The 15,046-nt window shown below is 47.2% G+C and overlaps 1 protein-coding gene across 5 annotated transcripts in view; it reads right to left on the bottom strand.

The window, feature by feature from the left end:
• Positions 1–15,046, bottom strand: part of COL26A1 (collagen type XXVI alpha 1 chain) — a 181,827-nt gene that overhangs the window by 32,336 nt on the left and 134,445 nt on the right. For all 5 annotated transcript variants that reach the window (XM_039389324.1, XM_039389323.1, XM_039389325.1 and 2 more), the window contains one exon: positions 8,822–8,883. In XM_039389324.1, the coding sequence (XP_039245258.1) occupies positions 8,822–8,883 (62 nt within the window). The remainder of the gene's footprint in view (positions 1–8,821; positions 8,884–15,046) is intronic.

Genomic DNA, 15,046 nt, shown 5'->3' with positions numbered 1-15,046 from the left:
AATGTCAGCCTTGCAAACAGGCAAAATTCTTCCTTTATTGCAAGGATCTTTATTCACAGACCCAGAGTCCTGCTTTCTGAGTAAAGCAAAAAGGAGTAAGGTCACAGTGCTTTTAGTCACCAGGCTTCTCTGACACCAGGCGAGGAGGGAATTGCTTCTGCCCCTTGCACTCTGTGCTCCTACCCAGTGATTTATCTGTCAGACCCTCAAGGAAACGTGTTATCAGTTCAACAAACACTCGAGCATGTGCCTTACCACAGTCGTGCCTAATTCCCACTGACATGGGACTTGAGTGTGTGCTGAAGACCTTTTCTGAATCACTTTATACTATTTACTATATCATCCTCTTACTTCCCCCCAGCAAGGACCTGGACGTTGCCAAAATCTTCTGAGCCACAGAGGGAAAACTAACCCTGGAGGTGGCAGATCCGAGGGGCTGCAGCCAGGGCAGGGTTGGGATGCTCCTGCTGCGAGGAAGGGACACACGAGGGCTGTTCTGAGCAGTGTTTTGCCACAGCCCAGCAGAGCTGTGGGAAGAGTGATATTAAATCAAGGCAGTGGAGGTCAGAGCCCAGCAAACTGGAGGGGCCCGTGGCCCTCCTGGGCAGCACGAGCAGCGCTAGCACAGCTCTGCCGAAGGTCGCATCTGGAGTGGAACGGCTCCAAATCACTTTTATGGGTGATAATAAAAATGTGTTACCACATAATCAACACAAAACAGTGGCAATGGTATCCTTTTCATTAAAACAACATGTTTTAAATGAGCTCTCTGCTGATAAATGCTGTAAAAGCTTTAAAGGCATGCACAGAATTATCCAGTATGTGCTTTTATAAATTGACTATATATACTTTGCAGTCATTAAAGTTCAAACCGTAGTAACAAGTTTATTTTCCCTGGGCATGAAATGATAGAGGTCAGGAAGTCTCCAGACTTGAAATTGCTGAGAAATTCTAGTTTTTATGATTAGGATTGAAGAAGTGCCCAAAAGAAATAAAGCAGAAAGAAGAGAGCTCTCACATCCGTGAGATCCACGGAGCCAAACTAAAGAAGGAAAAGCACCAGGGATTTAGTCACATTCAAAAATCTCAAGCTATCCACAGCTCTTTCAGCAAGGAGTGTCCTCTCATAGCTCACACAGCACATAGCACAAATGGGCTCCTTACACATTATTGCAATAGCACTGGAGCCATTCATCTATTTTCTGTCACGTTCTGTTTTTCTTAAGGCTGCCATTGCCGTAGTCAAGGGACTCAAGGAGCATTCCCACTTTCATTAAAGAAAAAAAAAGGAAGTTTCTAGTCCTCTGAGTAAACTGGTGGAAAATGATACCACAGAGGCTCACAGCCAGAAAGCAAATTAGCAAAATGTGCAATGGATTAAAGTCTCAGTATTAAAATCTTGGTATTTTCTAGTCAATAAGGTTGAGGTAGAGAGAGGGATAACACCGAGGGAAGAACGTGTGGTTTCCACTGGGAATCCTCATGGTAAGCAGAGCCCACCTCTGTTGCTATTACCACTTCCAGCACAAAAGTTCTGCCTCCATAAAGAATGGAGGCAGAAAATATCCTCATGCCATGTCTTGATGCCATGGGTAATGTCAGTCACCCAGGCAGGGCAGGGACAGAGAAGGAGCTGAAGGACAGCAGCTGTGGCTGCTGCCTGTGGTGCCAGGAGAGCAGATTTCCAACAGAAGACAAGAAATCCTTCCCTCTCCACCTTGGGCTGTGTTGTCTGAGTTGAAGGGTGGCCTCAACTCAGCAAAACACTCAGGCTTTTGTCTTTCTGCACATATGGAAGGAAAAAGTCAAATCTGAGCCCAACTGGACACGCTGAACTGGAGCCTCTGGCAGCAGAAGCCCCAGCGGCACCAGGGCTTGTCTCTGGTTTCCAGGCCCCACGTCTCAGACGCAGCTGAACTGGGTCAGAAGGCTGGAAAGAACTGAAATGGGGCCATGTCTCCTGCCAACAGCGCAGTGGGAGCCGGGTCCAGCGCCGGCTCCGTGTGAACACCCAGGGAACGAGGAGGACGAGGCCCTGGCCTGGGAGCTCAGGGCTGGCGCCTGCAGAACCCACCCCGGGGCCGCTGGGCTCGGCCCTGAACAGGGCCCTCCACAGGGACACGAGTGCTCTGTGCCTGAAGCTCAGTCCCAGCTTACTCAACCCACCTCCTCCTTCTCCATTTGCCAGCATAAACTTTCTAGACTTCACACACATACCACATTCCTTGCGTCAGATCAAAAGCTCGGGCCAGGGACAATGGAAACGGGAGGACGGTTTTCATCTTCTGGAGATGTTCAGTGTCAGAGGACTTTTGGTTTTGGCTTGCAGTGGCTTTCAAGAACCCTATTTTGGTTGTTCCCACTCATCAAAAAGAAGATTTCACAAGCACGGCCTCCTCCCATCCATCATCTGTCCTCCGCTCACATTCCTGATGTGCTGTAACTAGGTAGGTGCTAAAAACAAGGAAGGAACAGCCAGGCTTCCAAAGATTTAAAAATTGATACAACAGGGCTCAGAATGCTTTTTCTTTGGATAAAAATCCAGATGGATATTATTAATTAATAAACAGGGGATAGATATTTGGTCTCTTGAAGCATTGCAGGAATGAACTCCCCTCCATCCCACTCTAAAGAGGAGGAAAAGATACTGCACGAATCCAGCTCATCAGCTAAAAATTCCAATGTAAAATAAGATTCCCTTGATCTTGTAAAGACACAAGCTGATTAATAATGGTAATTGCATAACTTGTTGGACATACCTTTCTTTATAGCAAATTCTTTGGCAATATAGAAGTTTTTTAATCATTCATCAAGATGCAGATCTAAAAGGGAGTTTTGCAAAATCTGATGGAGAACGGTGTCTCTCACAGCAAACACCAGGCTCCAGTGCAGACACAAGTGCTTGGTTTCAAAAGCCAAAAGACATTCAATAAAAGTCCACTAAAATCTGATGAACTGAGTGCCCAGGGAGAACCTGGGTGACTTCATCCTTATAACAGCTCAGAGGCTTTGGCCAAAGGGGACAAGATAATTAGTGCATGGAGGAGTTTTCGCTGCACTGATAAATTATGGGGAGAGCCATAGCTGATGTCATTGTGGTGACTCAATGTAGAGCAAAAGGTGAGGTTTATGTCATCAGCTAATGAATGGAAGACAGAAACATGGACCAAAGGCTTCTATGAAACCACAGGTAGCACAGTTCTTGTTCTTTCTACAAACAGTTTCACAGGATTTCCAAAAAGGAGGGTGGAAAAAGTGACTGTTTCCTCAGCGGTACCTTCTGGAGGGGAACCAGAGCAGAGCAGACACAAAAGCACAGGCTACCCTACTGGTTCAGGTGAAACACAGGCACTGTTCAGCAGATCATCAGCCCTCAAGGCTTTGCTTGAGAGAGCAGCAGGAAGGGAAGGACTGGCCGTGGTCCTCTGAGGCACCCAGGGAGCTTCCCTGAGTCTGCTCCACAGTGGGAGTCACCTCGGAGAGCCCTGCAGCCAGCACTGCACCCTGAGGGGTGAGAGCCAGGGAAGCAGCTGGGTGTGGAGAGGATCCAGCACTCCTTCCACACTGTGCTAGGAGCTCACTGCAGAGTGAAGCACACAAGGGAGCTCAGAGTGAAATCACATTCCCCATCGGTCCTTAAAACACCTGATAAAAATCCATCAGGGCTATAACCTTCCACCCTCAAAATCACATCATTCTGCTCTGCCCAGTGTATTGCTTGTCACCTGCTGGGGATGTGGGAGTGTAGGACATGGAGCCAGGCCAGCCTGAGGTGAACTCAGTCTTGACAAAGTACCACCTGTTCCCAGCAATAGCTTTGGGATCAGCTCTCCTTCCCACCAAGTGAGGAGCCTTCAGCTCTGAGGGATTCACATCCTCAGACTCAAACAGGCTCAGATGCCCCATGTGCTCTACTGGGCTCTGCAGGCTGCAAGAAGAGCAGCACAACAGGAGAAGATGAGGGGTTTGGACCTTTCCTGGCTCACCTTGGTGTGAGCTGAAAAAAAAAAGAGGACCCAAAGTAATCTTTATTTTAAGATTGTATTTCCCTTATGAAGCTCCACGAGAATTTCTGATTAGAATCAAGTGGAAGTTTGCGTGTTTGGGTACTTACATTTCTTAGGCTCCTCAACACCTCCCTTACCAAGAGCTACTGTTTGGCCACAAAAGTATTTCTCTTAAAAAACAAAGCTTGTACACAACGTTCCCAGGTACTAAACACACCATAGGATTTGCTTGGCAAATTAAGTTCCCTGTCATAGGAAGAAGAGAATTTTTCAAAATTACTTTATGAAAATATTAAAACCTATTAGACTAAAAATGCCAAACTTGTAACTAAAAGACTTTGTGGGAGGGGATGGTGGACAAGGAGGTCTTTGCAGCCTTTTTGTTGTTCTGGCAGACGATTTACAGCATTGGCCAAACACGTGGAACAGTCTTAGGGGACAGATTGCTTCTTCAATCCAACAGTGATAAGAAATAAGGTCCAAAAATTTCTAGACTTGAGAAAGAAAGGATTTTAACTGTCATTCTGACAGACAGCAGGATGCCCAAATGAGAGAAAGGCCAGTACCCAAACTGCCTCAAGTGGTTTAATCATAAATACGGATTATTGCAGGTTAGCAAAAGACCAAGAGATAAAGTTCAGATACAAATATTGACACAAAATTCAGTTTGCCCACCCAGTTTTGGTTCATGGTTCCCCTTAGCAAGAATCAGTCAGGAAGTTGCATTTTATTCTTAGGGATGTTTGATTCATTAACTGACCTACAGAAACTCAGCATTAAGTTAGAAATTTTACAGGGATTTAAGGTTGTCACTGCTACTGGAAACCAGCCAGTTATTATACAGCTACCTGTGAAACAGCCCCAATACTCCTTAAATTCAGTGTCCTCAAACTCAAATTGCTGAAGCTGGAGAGGCAGATTCTGCACAGGATCATTAGGAAACCTTAGGAATTAAGTAAGACACCTTCCTGTTCAGAAAACAAAGAAAATAACTAACTGCTAGGGTTCTGTATCACATGCAGAACATGGAAAATCCATGCAAGTCCTTCAAGTATCAAGCAACTACTCATGTCCACTCTGTGGAATCAGCAGCAGCCTCACAGCCAAGCAGCTCTGGTTTCCCTCCCAGTTTTTCAGCCATGTCACAGCACCGGGAAACATTTGCTATCTTCCAAATGTTTCTCCACTACAGCAGGGAATTGTTTTATTGTCTATCAGAGAAAGAAAAGACAATCCCCATAAAACATCCCAGACAGCTGCCAGTATTTCATGTAACTGCTTGGAAGAAGGGGGAGATACAGAAACATTTCATACAATGGTCACATTAAAACTCCAAGTAACGATGCTTCGCAGTCCAAAGCCACGGGGTAGTGAAGGTGCTGTGGGTAATCTGTCCTAAACAAATGAGCTGATTTCAGATAAACAGCAATGTATTGATCTAATTCTGTGCTCGGTGCAAAGATTTTCTTTAAAACCTTTCAGGATCTTGTGTGGGGAAACCACATTACAAGGACTGTTTTCATGCAAAAAATATGCATGTCCTTTATCAATCACACGATGAATCAATCAGACACTGGAGATGTAATGTTATCTCCCAGCATTAAAGCTGTGAGGGAAATGCCACGAGCTTCCCAAAAGTGGTGTCAGGAGACAAGGCTGGGTTTTACCAGCTCAGCTCAAGTGCTGCATTCCAGCTCAAATCAAAACCTGGGACTAATATCATAGCTCTGTGGTGGAACTTATTAAGAGAAACTGGGTGAACAAACTGAGCAGAAATTTGTAGGCAGTTGCCTGCTCCCCTGCCAGATCTACCTGTTCCCCTACCAGCCCTGCCTGTTCCCCTGCCAGCCCTGCCTGCATCCCTGCCAGCCCTGGGCATCAGTGCTGCTCTCTCGAGCCTAGAAGGAGTTTGTCTGGGCTCATCCTGTGACACAGGAGGGCAGCATCAGGCTCAGGAAATTCAGGAAGGACTGTATGCACTTCCCACTAAGACATCGTGCTGGCCTAAGTGAAACCATTCCTAAAAGCAGGGTTCATGGTGCCCTCCTGACAAGAAGGCTCCCCACAGGGCCAGGGGGTGCTGGAGGGATGTCAAGTAAGATGTCATAGGAGAGAAATAAGGTTTGGCATGTTGGGGCTTAGGGAGAGGGTGGTTTTCTTCCAGCCCACACACTTTCTTGTCCTGGACCCCCAGGTCAACACCATCCTCCCTGAGGTAGATTCCTGTGGCCTGGAGGTTTCAAGCTCAATGCCATCAATGAAGCTTTTACATCTCTGGCACCCAGTGGGTCTGGGATGGAGCAAATGGAGATGACAGGGCAGCTGGGAACAAGAGATGAGGATGGAAATGGGAGCCTGACTCCATCTGCCTTCACCTCCCTCCCTGCAGAAACCTCTCCCACAGCCACAAGGACAACCAAGAGCACTGCTGAGGAAAGCGTAAGGCATGTGAAGGGTTTGTTCTGTGCACATGTCTCAGTCTCTCTCCTCCCCAAGGGCAATATAAGCACTGGTCCCTAATGAGTCACTTTTCATTCCATTTGCTCTGGTTTTATTTTTGCTTCTCACCTTCTGATCCAACTCTCATATAACTAAAATCAGAGGGTTACTTTTATTACCTCATTTGGGCACTGATCTTACAAGTTGGATGAACCAACTCACCCTTGTAATAAGAAAGATGAGACCATTTCTGGTTATATCCTCAATTTTAGGGGGGCTGCTATAAAAGCTGAAGAGGAGTGAGGAAGGAAGAAACCACAGGCTGGTCTTGCCCATTGCCATTCTCTGAGCTCACCATGGCCATGCTGGGTTGAAGTTCAAAAGAGCAAAAGCAGAAAAGCCCTTCAGCTGTCCCCAGAGGGAGCAGGACTGTGGCAGGAAATCCAGCTCTGCCCATGGGAAGGATGAAATTCCACATCTGCCTTTGCAGAACAGGACTGCAAAAATCAGGGGTGAAACAGTCTCCAACACTGGCAGAGGTGAGCATGCCCATCCCATCACTCCTGTCTTCCTTGGAACAGGTCGTTGTGGTGAAACCAGACTTTACAAGAAGACAGTCTGGTGAGTTGAGAGACAACTTCACATCCAGATCATCCAGCAAAACAGGGATCTTTCTCCAAAATCCAGAACAGGAATGCAGACAATACCAAACAAATGCAAGCACCTTTTTAATGGTGCTAGCTATTATTGAATAATAACTGAGCTCATTAGACTGCTACATAGATCAAACTGAACTTAAATTAACCTTGAAAAAAGAAGAATCAGCATATTTCTCTTGTGTCCAGCACCAGCATTCGTGTACTGTTACTTCACTCTCCATTTAATTGCTCCAGTCCATTTTTGCACAGCATCCACAGCTTTTCAAACAAAGTGGAAGCCAAAAGATTGATAAGGGCCTTGCTGGGCTGTGCTGCAGAAGGTCTCCTTGCAGAGACACAGTCTCTCACAACAGAGGCAATAACTCATTTCCCTCCACGAAATTAAACCCTTTGATGAGCCTGCTCCCAGCTTGGATCTGTGTGGGAGCAGAGGGAAGTCAGAAGGAAACCCATCCCAGTAACAACACAAACTGCCTGAGTGCAGCACTAAATCAGAGATGCAGCACACCACACACAAACCTCCCGAGGGGAATGGGGCAGGTGGGACCCCCTTCTCCCTCCACAAAGCCCTGCAGGCCCCAGCTGGTGTTCCACCACCCCTCACACGTCACAGACACAAATGCAGAGCAGCCCGAGCCGGCTCAGTGCGGGCGCGCTGATGTCAGGACAGACTTTGGTTGCCATTTTCCAGAGAGCCAGACACAGAAAATCCTGGAAAGTGAAGAAAGGTACAGCTGGCCACAGGCTGAGCAGGGGAGGGCTGATTTACGTGTCTCTGAAGCCAGTCCCATGTCTCACTTAGATTCGGGACTGCACACGCAGAGGTCAGTCCCCAGCCCCTCTCTCCCCCCTGCCAAAGGACACCCACCTGCAGCTCCTGCTGCTCAGAAAACAATCCAACTCACCTTTGTCCTCTGCACTACACCAGTTGTTTTCACTCCAATAATTCTGCTCCCCAGAATTTCATTCCCCCCCACCCCTTCATTTTCCTGTAATGAAATATAACCGTGAAGGCTTTGATGAAGTTCCAGACAACATTGCTCACTTCACTTCAGCACAAACAATTCCCACATTACCATAATATCATGCACTGGCCTCAAAAACACCATACAACCACCACCTCCCTCCTCAAAGGTTTCTCCCCAAATTCTTTTATGTCATTGATAAGCATCAGTTAATGAATAATAACAGCAGCAAATGCCTTACAAGGACCAAAGCACGATAACTAACAGCCAGGAGTGGGCTGTCACAGGAGGGACCACAGATCAAAGGGGAATGCTGACTCAGCTGCTTTGTTGCCTGACTGGAACAATTTATCTGAATCCCAGTAGGTAGAAATTAAAATGATTTGCAGAAAAAAACCCACAACGTGAAGGTCTCCCCTTAACATTTGTCTCCACTAAAGCATGCATGAGAGCCTCCCATCTTTCAGGAAAGGGATGAAAAAGCAGGAGTGGATTACACTTGAAGAGCAGGCTAAGGAGAAACTGTTCAAACCTTCATGGGAAGGGGCAGGAGCCAGGCTGGAGGTGAGTGATGCCCACGTGCACAGCGGTGCTGCTTCATTTCCTGGGGCAGAACCACCACCACAGAGTGTTCCTCACTGTGGGTGGAAGAGCAGACACCTGATCTCTCCAGGGCTGCCAATTCAACCTGTTTTGCACCAGAAACTCTTGGAAATTTTTGCCAAACAGCAGAATAAAGGCAGGTCCTTACCTTGGCCTCAAGCGTGTTCAGCCTCTCGGTCATGTCCGCCAGCCTCGTGCAGTTCATGCATTCTGGAGGGAACAAAACAGAGGGATGTAAAACTTCCATGGACTTCGCTTTTTAATCCACAGCTTCAGTCTGCAGACCCTGATCCCTTTGATCCAAAGGACATGGAAAAGTGAGTCAAGATCAGCTATAGGGCAAAAATAAGTATTCAAGTCCACTGCACAGGTCAACAGCCACAGCCACGTTACATGAACCTTGTTTGGGGATGTTTGGTGGGGCAGAGAGGGAAATTAAGTTCCCAATAGGTAGAAGGCAGATGAAATAAAAATCAGATTTAAGACTTTTCACTGTGCCAACCAGCATGACTTGCTGTCATCAGCAGAGACACTTGTTCTGCCCCTGAGGCAAGCTGATGTGCCATGTGCTCCCACCTCACAGCACACCAGGCTGCACCACCACCACTCCATTTAGGACCCTCTCCTATAGCATTGTCCTGGTCAAACACCAAGGAAAGAAATGAACATACAAAATGCCGACCCCTCCTGCTCCATCCCTGGGCTCCCGGGACCTGTTACCACTCCCACAACCAATCACCTGTCTCAGTGACAGCCAGAAGATCCAAGGCAGGCCCAAGGGCTCTGATGCAGCCCAGAGCTGCAGCGTGAAGTGGTTTCCATCTCACTTTGCTGCATGGAAGCAACTGATAGGCAGCAGCCACCAAAGGAGTCCTGACAGGAGGCCTCAGTGAGAGCAAACATTACCAGAACGGGCTCTGAGTGCAGGTTAAATGATTGCTCAATACAGAGGATGTCCCTTATCTAAACAGAAGGCCTGCTGCTTTGCCTCTGTTTTCATCTCTGCAATGTTAAAGTGAGTGAAGGAGGATAAAGCCCTGAACTGAGATTTAATCAACAAGGTGCTTTCCCAGTGCTTTGCAGCAGTGTGGAACTGCCCATTCCCAGCCCTCAGAAAAGCTTTTCAGCCTGGACCACTCACCTATCATGACAGCATAAAGTATTTCAGAGAATAAACCATCCATGTTCAGGTGAGGAATCACTGTCATCTCACATCCCACAGAGGAGAAACACATCTCTGTGTGTGTTTTGTGCTCCTTAAGGGCCAGATCTGGTTTTCATTCTGGTATATTTAATTTAATTTAATTTCCATAGGGCTGGGGACATAAAACTGTAATTCTTGAGCCATAATAGACCATTCAGGTACAGCTCAGGCTGAGGTTATAACAATGTAGGGTCCACGTCCAGTGCCTCCCTATGGCAAGGAATGGGTAAACATGGATTTTGGCTTGACTAAACATCACCCCAACACTTGGATTCAGCTGTTCCCCCCATCCAGCTTTGTGCCTTGTTGCACAAGGAGCTCTGAGGAATCTCTCCAGTCTTCACCCACAGACACTTGCTGGGTTTATGAAGCACGTGGCACCTACCAATGGCTCTCAGCCATGAAAAGATTTGAGCACATGGCTTGGAGGGCCAGGGAGCTCAGCTCTTCCACCCTGGTGATTTACAGGCTAAGAAGATTGCTTGAGTGCTAACAGCAACCAATCACCCACTGCATAAATCTTCCAAAGGAATTCTCTCACTGGCCCTCTGTGAGGAGCTGTGCAGCTTCCCAAAGGAGCCAGACATAGAGCTTCCACCTCATAATACACAACATTTTGCAGACAAAGCATCTGATGCTTCAGGAACACTCAGATGGAGGGATTTCCTCACAGGTCAATACTGACAGGGCTTTCTTTTACCCAACAGTTGTTTATTTTTATTCTCTGCAATAGATCTTGGACAATATTTTTTGGCTTGAATTGGCCCATGAATACACAAGAGCCATAAGTGCACTGTCCCAGAGGGAAGGAAACGGGTGAGGCTTGTTTGGTCTGGATCTGTTTGTGGTGTGCAAAACAGGGAATTACGTTCTGCATGTAACCAGCTTCAGGCTTTTGATCTTGCTCATCCCCACAGAAAGATAAGACTGAATAAATCCACTGCTCCCAGGAGCCAAAAGATGTACCAGATGTGTTACAGAGCAAATAAAATGCGGAGCCCCACTCTCCCTCCTGCTGGCTTGCACATATTAATAACTCCCACAGGTTTAGAGAGATTGACTTGAGCTGTCTGAAAACCATCTCTGTGCATAATTTGAGATGGATTGATCATTTAAGCTCCCTTTGGAGAGTCCAGCTCATAAAAAGGGGTTTGTACTACCCCTCTGCACTGGGGTGAATCAACCAGCTCCCAGGGGGAAGGACACTCTGCTTGTCTCTGCTGGACAGGGAGCAGGAACAGCACCAGTCCAGCAGCTCTCTCTGCTCTCCAAGAGTGTCTCAAAGAGCCCTCTCAGGTGCATTTGCAGCAGAAAAAGTTAGATTTAAATTAACAAAATGACAGAAGGGAGGAGAAAGCAGCAGCATCACTGCATGTGAGATTTGTACTAATATCATCTCCATGTCAGTGATGCCTGTCAAAACATACAGAAAACACAGCCCAGGTCAGAAAAAGAACTACTTAAGTTCAAGTTGGATTTGAACTCTGATCATTTCTGTTGTGAAATGCCTAGAAACCCAGATCCACACCCAGGGTACTTAGCCTGGACCCAAAAGACATTTAAATAATCCAGAAAGTGGATGTCCTAATGCCAAAGATCTTCTTACTAAGGCAAACATCCTGCCAACAAATCCTTGTGACAGTTATTTAGCTGACCAAGAGATGAATGATGCTTTCAAACACAGAGATGAATGCCCAGGACTGCAGTTTCAGAAACTACATTCAGAGCTCACTCACCAGGGACTGCTTCAAGGTCTGGGATCATTATCTGTCCTTGCAGAAAGCCTGAGAATGGTGGTGACAAATCAGGCTAATAAATATCTTCCCTGGCAATGATGCACTGAAGTATTTAGTGTCTAATCCTGATGGCTGGTGGATCCAAGGCCTGGGGCTGTGAAGCTGAATTTTCTGATCAGGGTGAAAGCAATCTGAGTTATTAAAACGACCTTGAGAATCTCACATCATTACTCCTCATGGAACAAATATAACACTGGGGCAAATGCACACACTCTGTGACCTGGGACTCCAGAGCAGACGCTTTCCATATCTGCAGAAATCCATCACTTGTTGCTACACAGAACCACAGTTTATTTCCCTTATATTCCTCGTTGGCAGATTTGTATTTTTCCAGCTAAACTCTGAGAAAGGAGTTGTGATTTCACTCTATGAATCCCAACCTCAAAACACATGGTAGGATTTGTTTTAGAAATATTCCAGCAGGGAGGATAAATAATTGAGATAATGAACACGGGACAGTTACCAGCATATCCCATGACACCCAGTCTGTCTCCACCACGTCTCACTGTTACTGTCCGAGCCACCTTTCCCTTCCCATTCCCCCCCTCTGGCTGCAATGCAACTGGAGGGATGGAAAAGTGCAAGGTAGCAGAGATGTGGTAGACTTCACGTGCTGGAAAATAACCAGGCATGAAGCCCATGCCAGCAGTGACCCCTGACCCAAAAGGTGCCACATTTGACCCATCTTTGGTTAAAGGCTGAGCCAGCGCCTCCAGAGCTGCAGCTTTGCCAGCTGGGATCGGGTCCTTTTGCCTGCAGCTTCCACTCTGGATACACTCCTACAAGTGACCTACAGCAGTGAATGACTGACTTCAGGTGCCTTGCTAACTTGGCATCCCTGCTTTGCATAATTTCATGATTAAACAGTTGCACGTTTCAGCTGCTCGAGGCAGAAAGTCCCACAAGTCTCCAAACTCCTCGCTCAGATCCTAACAGGGAAGGTGTGATAACAGCTCCATACCAACGGGGCTCTGATGAGTCCAGCACAGTTATCACAGGGACACTGAGGGGAATAAAAAAAGAACCAGCCCAACTTTCACCATGGGGTCGTAGGTCAGTTTTGTGCAAAACAGCAAAGAAACCTCTTGGCATCTCTGCCCCATTTCTCAGCTCCGACAGCCCACGCTCATTTGTATACCCAGAGTCTCTGCAGAATATTAAAAGAGCTTTTGGTTTCCCTACAGCCAGATGCTCAGTAGATATAAATTGCACAGCTCAACTGAAGTCAAGGGATCAAGGCTCTGTCTCTCTTTTTCTTGATGGATTACTCCAAAATTCATGTTTCAGAGGGGAGGCGGAGGAGGTGGTTTATAGCATATGAAAGGGGAGAGAATTCTGGAATCACAAAGCCTTTGTTTAAACAAATAAATTCTTTGCAGCCAGTTTTTTTCAAGGCTGTATTTTGCCATTACAAGAAACTTCAACCTTGCAATGCAATGGGGCGTAGCACAGAGTCAGGCTTGGGGACATAAGAATCACATTTGCAGCTCATGCTTCAACCTGCTCAGACTCTAAACAACACACTTTCCTCCTCCAAGTCTCACTTTCCTTTCATCCATTGTTAGTTTAATGTAAAGGATCCGAGGTCAGAGCATGAAAAAGGACCAAATGTAACATTTACACAGAGAAAGAAATTAGATATTTGATTTTTGTCAGACAACTCGCCTGGCAGCTCTTCTCTCTCCCTCTAATTAAGTCCACCACCTCCATTGCAGTGCTCAGAAATGCACAAAGAGGACAAACTGGGTTATCCCCAGGGCAGGGGGAGCAAACCAGAGCTGCCTCATGGCCATGCCAACAGCCCACGCTGGAGCCCCGGGAATGCAACAGCAGCTCCATGAAACCCCACAGCTCTCACTGTGCCTGCAACTGCCCCGTCAGCACTGCCCAGAGCAGGGCTCGTGCACCACCACAGCTATGGTTTGGGGGGCACTGCCATAAAAATCAGTGACACACAACTCAAGCAGGCCCAGTCTGAAGGAAATTTTGTCCGCCAAAGCAAGCAGGAGACCAGCTTTTCTTAGCAGTTTCTCCTGTACGAGTTCAGAGTAGTCTCTGAGCAAATCTGGAAGAGGATTAGTCTAAAGTAGCCCAGGTAACCATGTTTCTTTGCAAAGAGAAAAGGATGAAGCTGGAAACTCCCAAGGGAAGTGGGAAGTACAGCTTCCACTGTCAACTCAGGGAGCACCTGGGATCTCACACACCAGACATGTTACATTTGGACACTCTTGAGAGAACCCACCAGACCACTGACCCTTCCATCCCCTCACTGCCACACACAGGCTCACAGTTCAGCCAGAAAAAAAAGCAGTGGCACTTTCAGACACTGGCACAGAAGGAATTTCAAGCCAAATTCCACAGCAGAAACACCAACACAGATCTCCCGTGCCTACCTAGGTGGCCCTCAGTGGGGGACAGCCAGCCTGGGCCTGCATCTCCACCTCTCTTTAATTTGTCTGATCTGACCCTTCCAGCCTTTTTACATGGTTACTGAGTTTCCTTAAGTAGTTTATGTTCTGGCCCTTTGCAAAAGCTTTCGCCAGTGCCTGTGAAGGATAGCAGGCCCGAGCCATAAATCACAGCCAACCTGGGATCTGTTTTTTTCAACACATTTCCTCTAATGAGAGTCAGATGTTGGCCAGATAGACTTTATTAATTGTAGTTGTTTAGAACCGGTCGTGTCCGTAGCTCTGTAATGGGGTTTGAGCACGTGAGAGGCAAAGGGCTGACAGCAGCCACAGAGAGGATGAACACTTGTGTCACCCAGTAGCCTCCTGTCTGAGGAGCAAAGTTTTGGGAATCAAAGGTTTGGAGAACTGCAGGAGGGAAGGGCTCCCACCAGCCCTGGCCACGGTAAACTGGAGCAGGACCTGTTTCTCTGCAAGGAGAAGCTCTCATTGTTGTTTAGTGTAGGATCATGAAGAAGACTCTGTTTACTGCCACAATATTTACTTGCTGTGAGCATTGCAAATATTCACCTTTTGGCAAAGACAGGGGAGGGAAGGGTCTGGGCAGGGTCTGTCAGAGCTGGGACACTGGGATAGACTGGCCAAGGCACCCAACCGAGAGAGGAGCTGCTGGTCCATTCTCAGCCCTGCATTCCATGTATCCAGAGGGGAACTCTGTGTCCTGGTCGACCTGCAAACATCGCAGGCTCCAACCTGGCCACAACCTCACCTCACACCCTGAGCACGTGCCCTTGTGCTGAGCAAGGCTGTGTCTCATCCATGGGGAAGTGTGGAAGGAAGGAGGGAGGAGGGAGAGAGACCACCTTCCTTCTTGCCCCCTTTCTGTGCCAAACAACTACCAAAACCCACAGGCTCCCTCGGAAAACACAGTTCCTCTAATCCCGAGTTCGAGAGCAGCACTGACA

The sequence above is a fragment of the Pipra filicauda genome, unplaced genomic scaffold (assembly GCF_003945595.2).
Source record: "Pipra filicauda isolate LSUMZ 115617 unplaced genomic scaffold, ASM394559v2 scaffold71_size5581439_pilon, whole genome shotgun sequence".
In the NCBI taxonomy this organism is placed as follows: domain Eukaryota; kingdom Metazoa; phylum Chordata; class Aves; order Passeriformes; family Pipridae; genus Pipra; species Pipra filicauda.
This window is presented reverse-complemented; position numbering and strand designations above follow the sequence as displayed.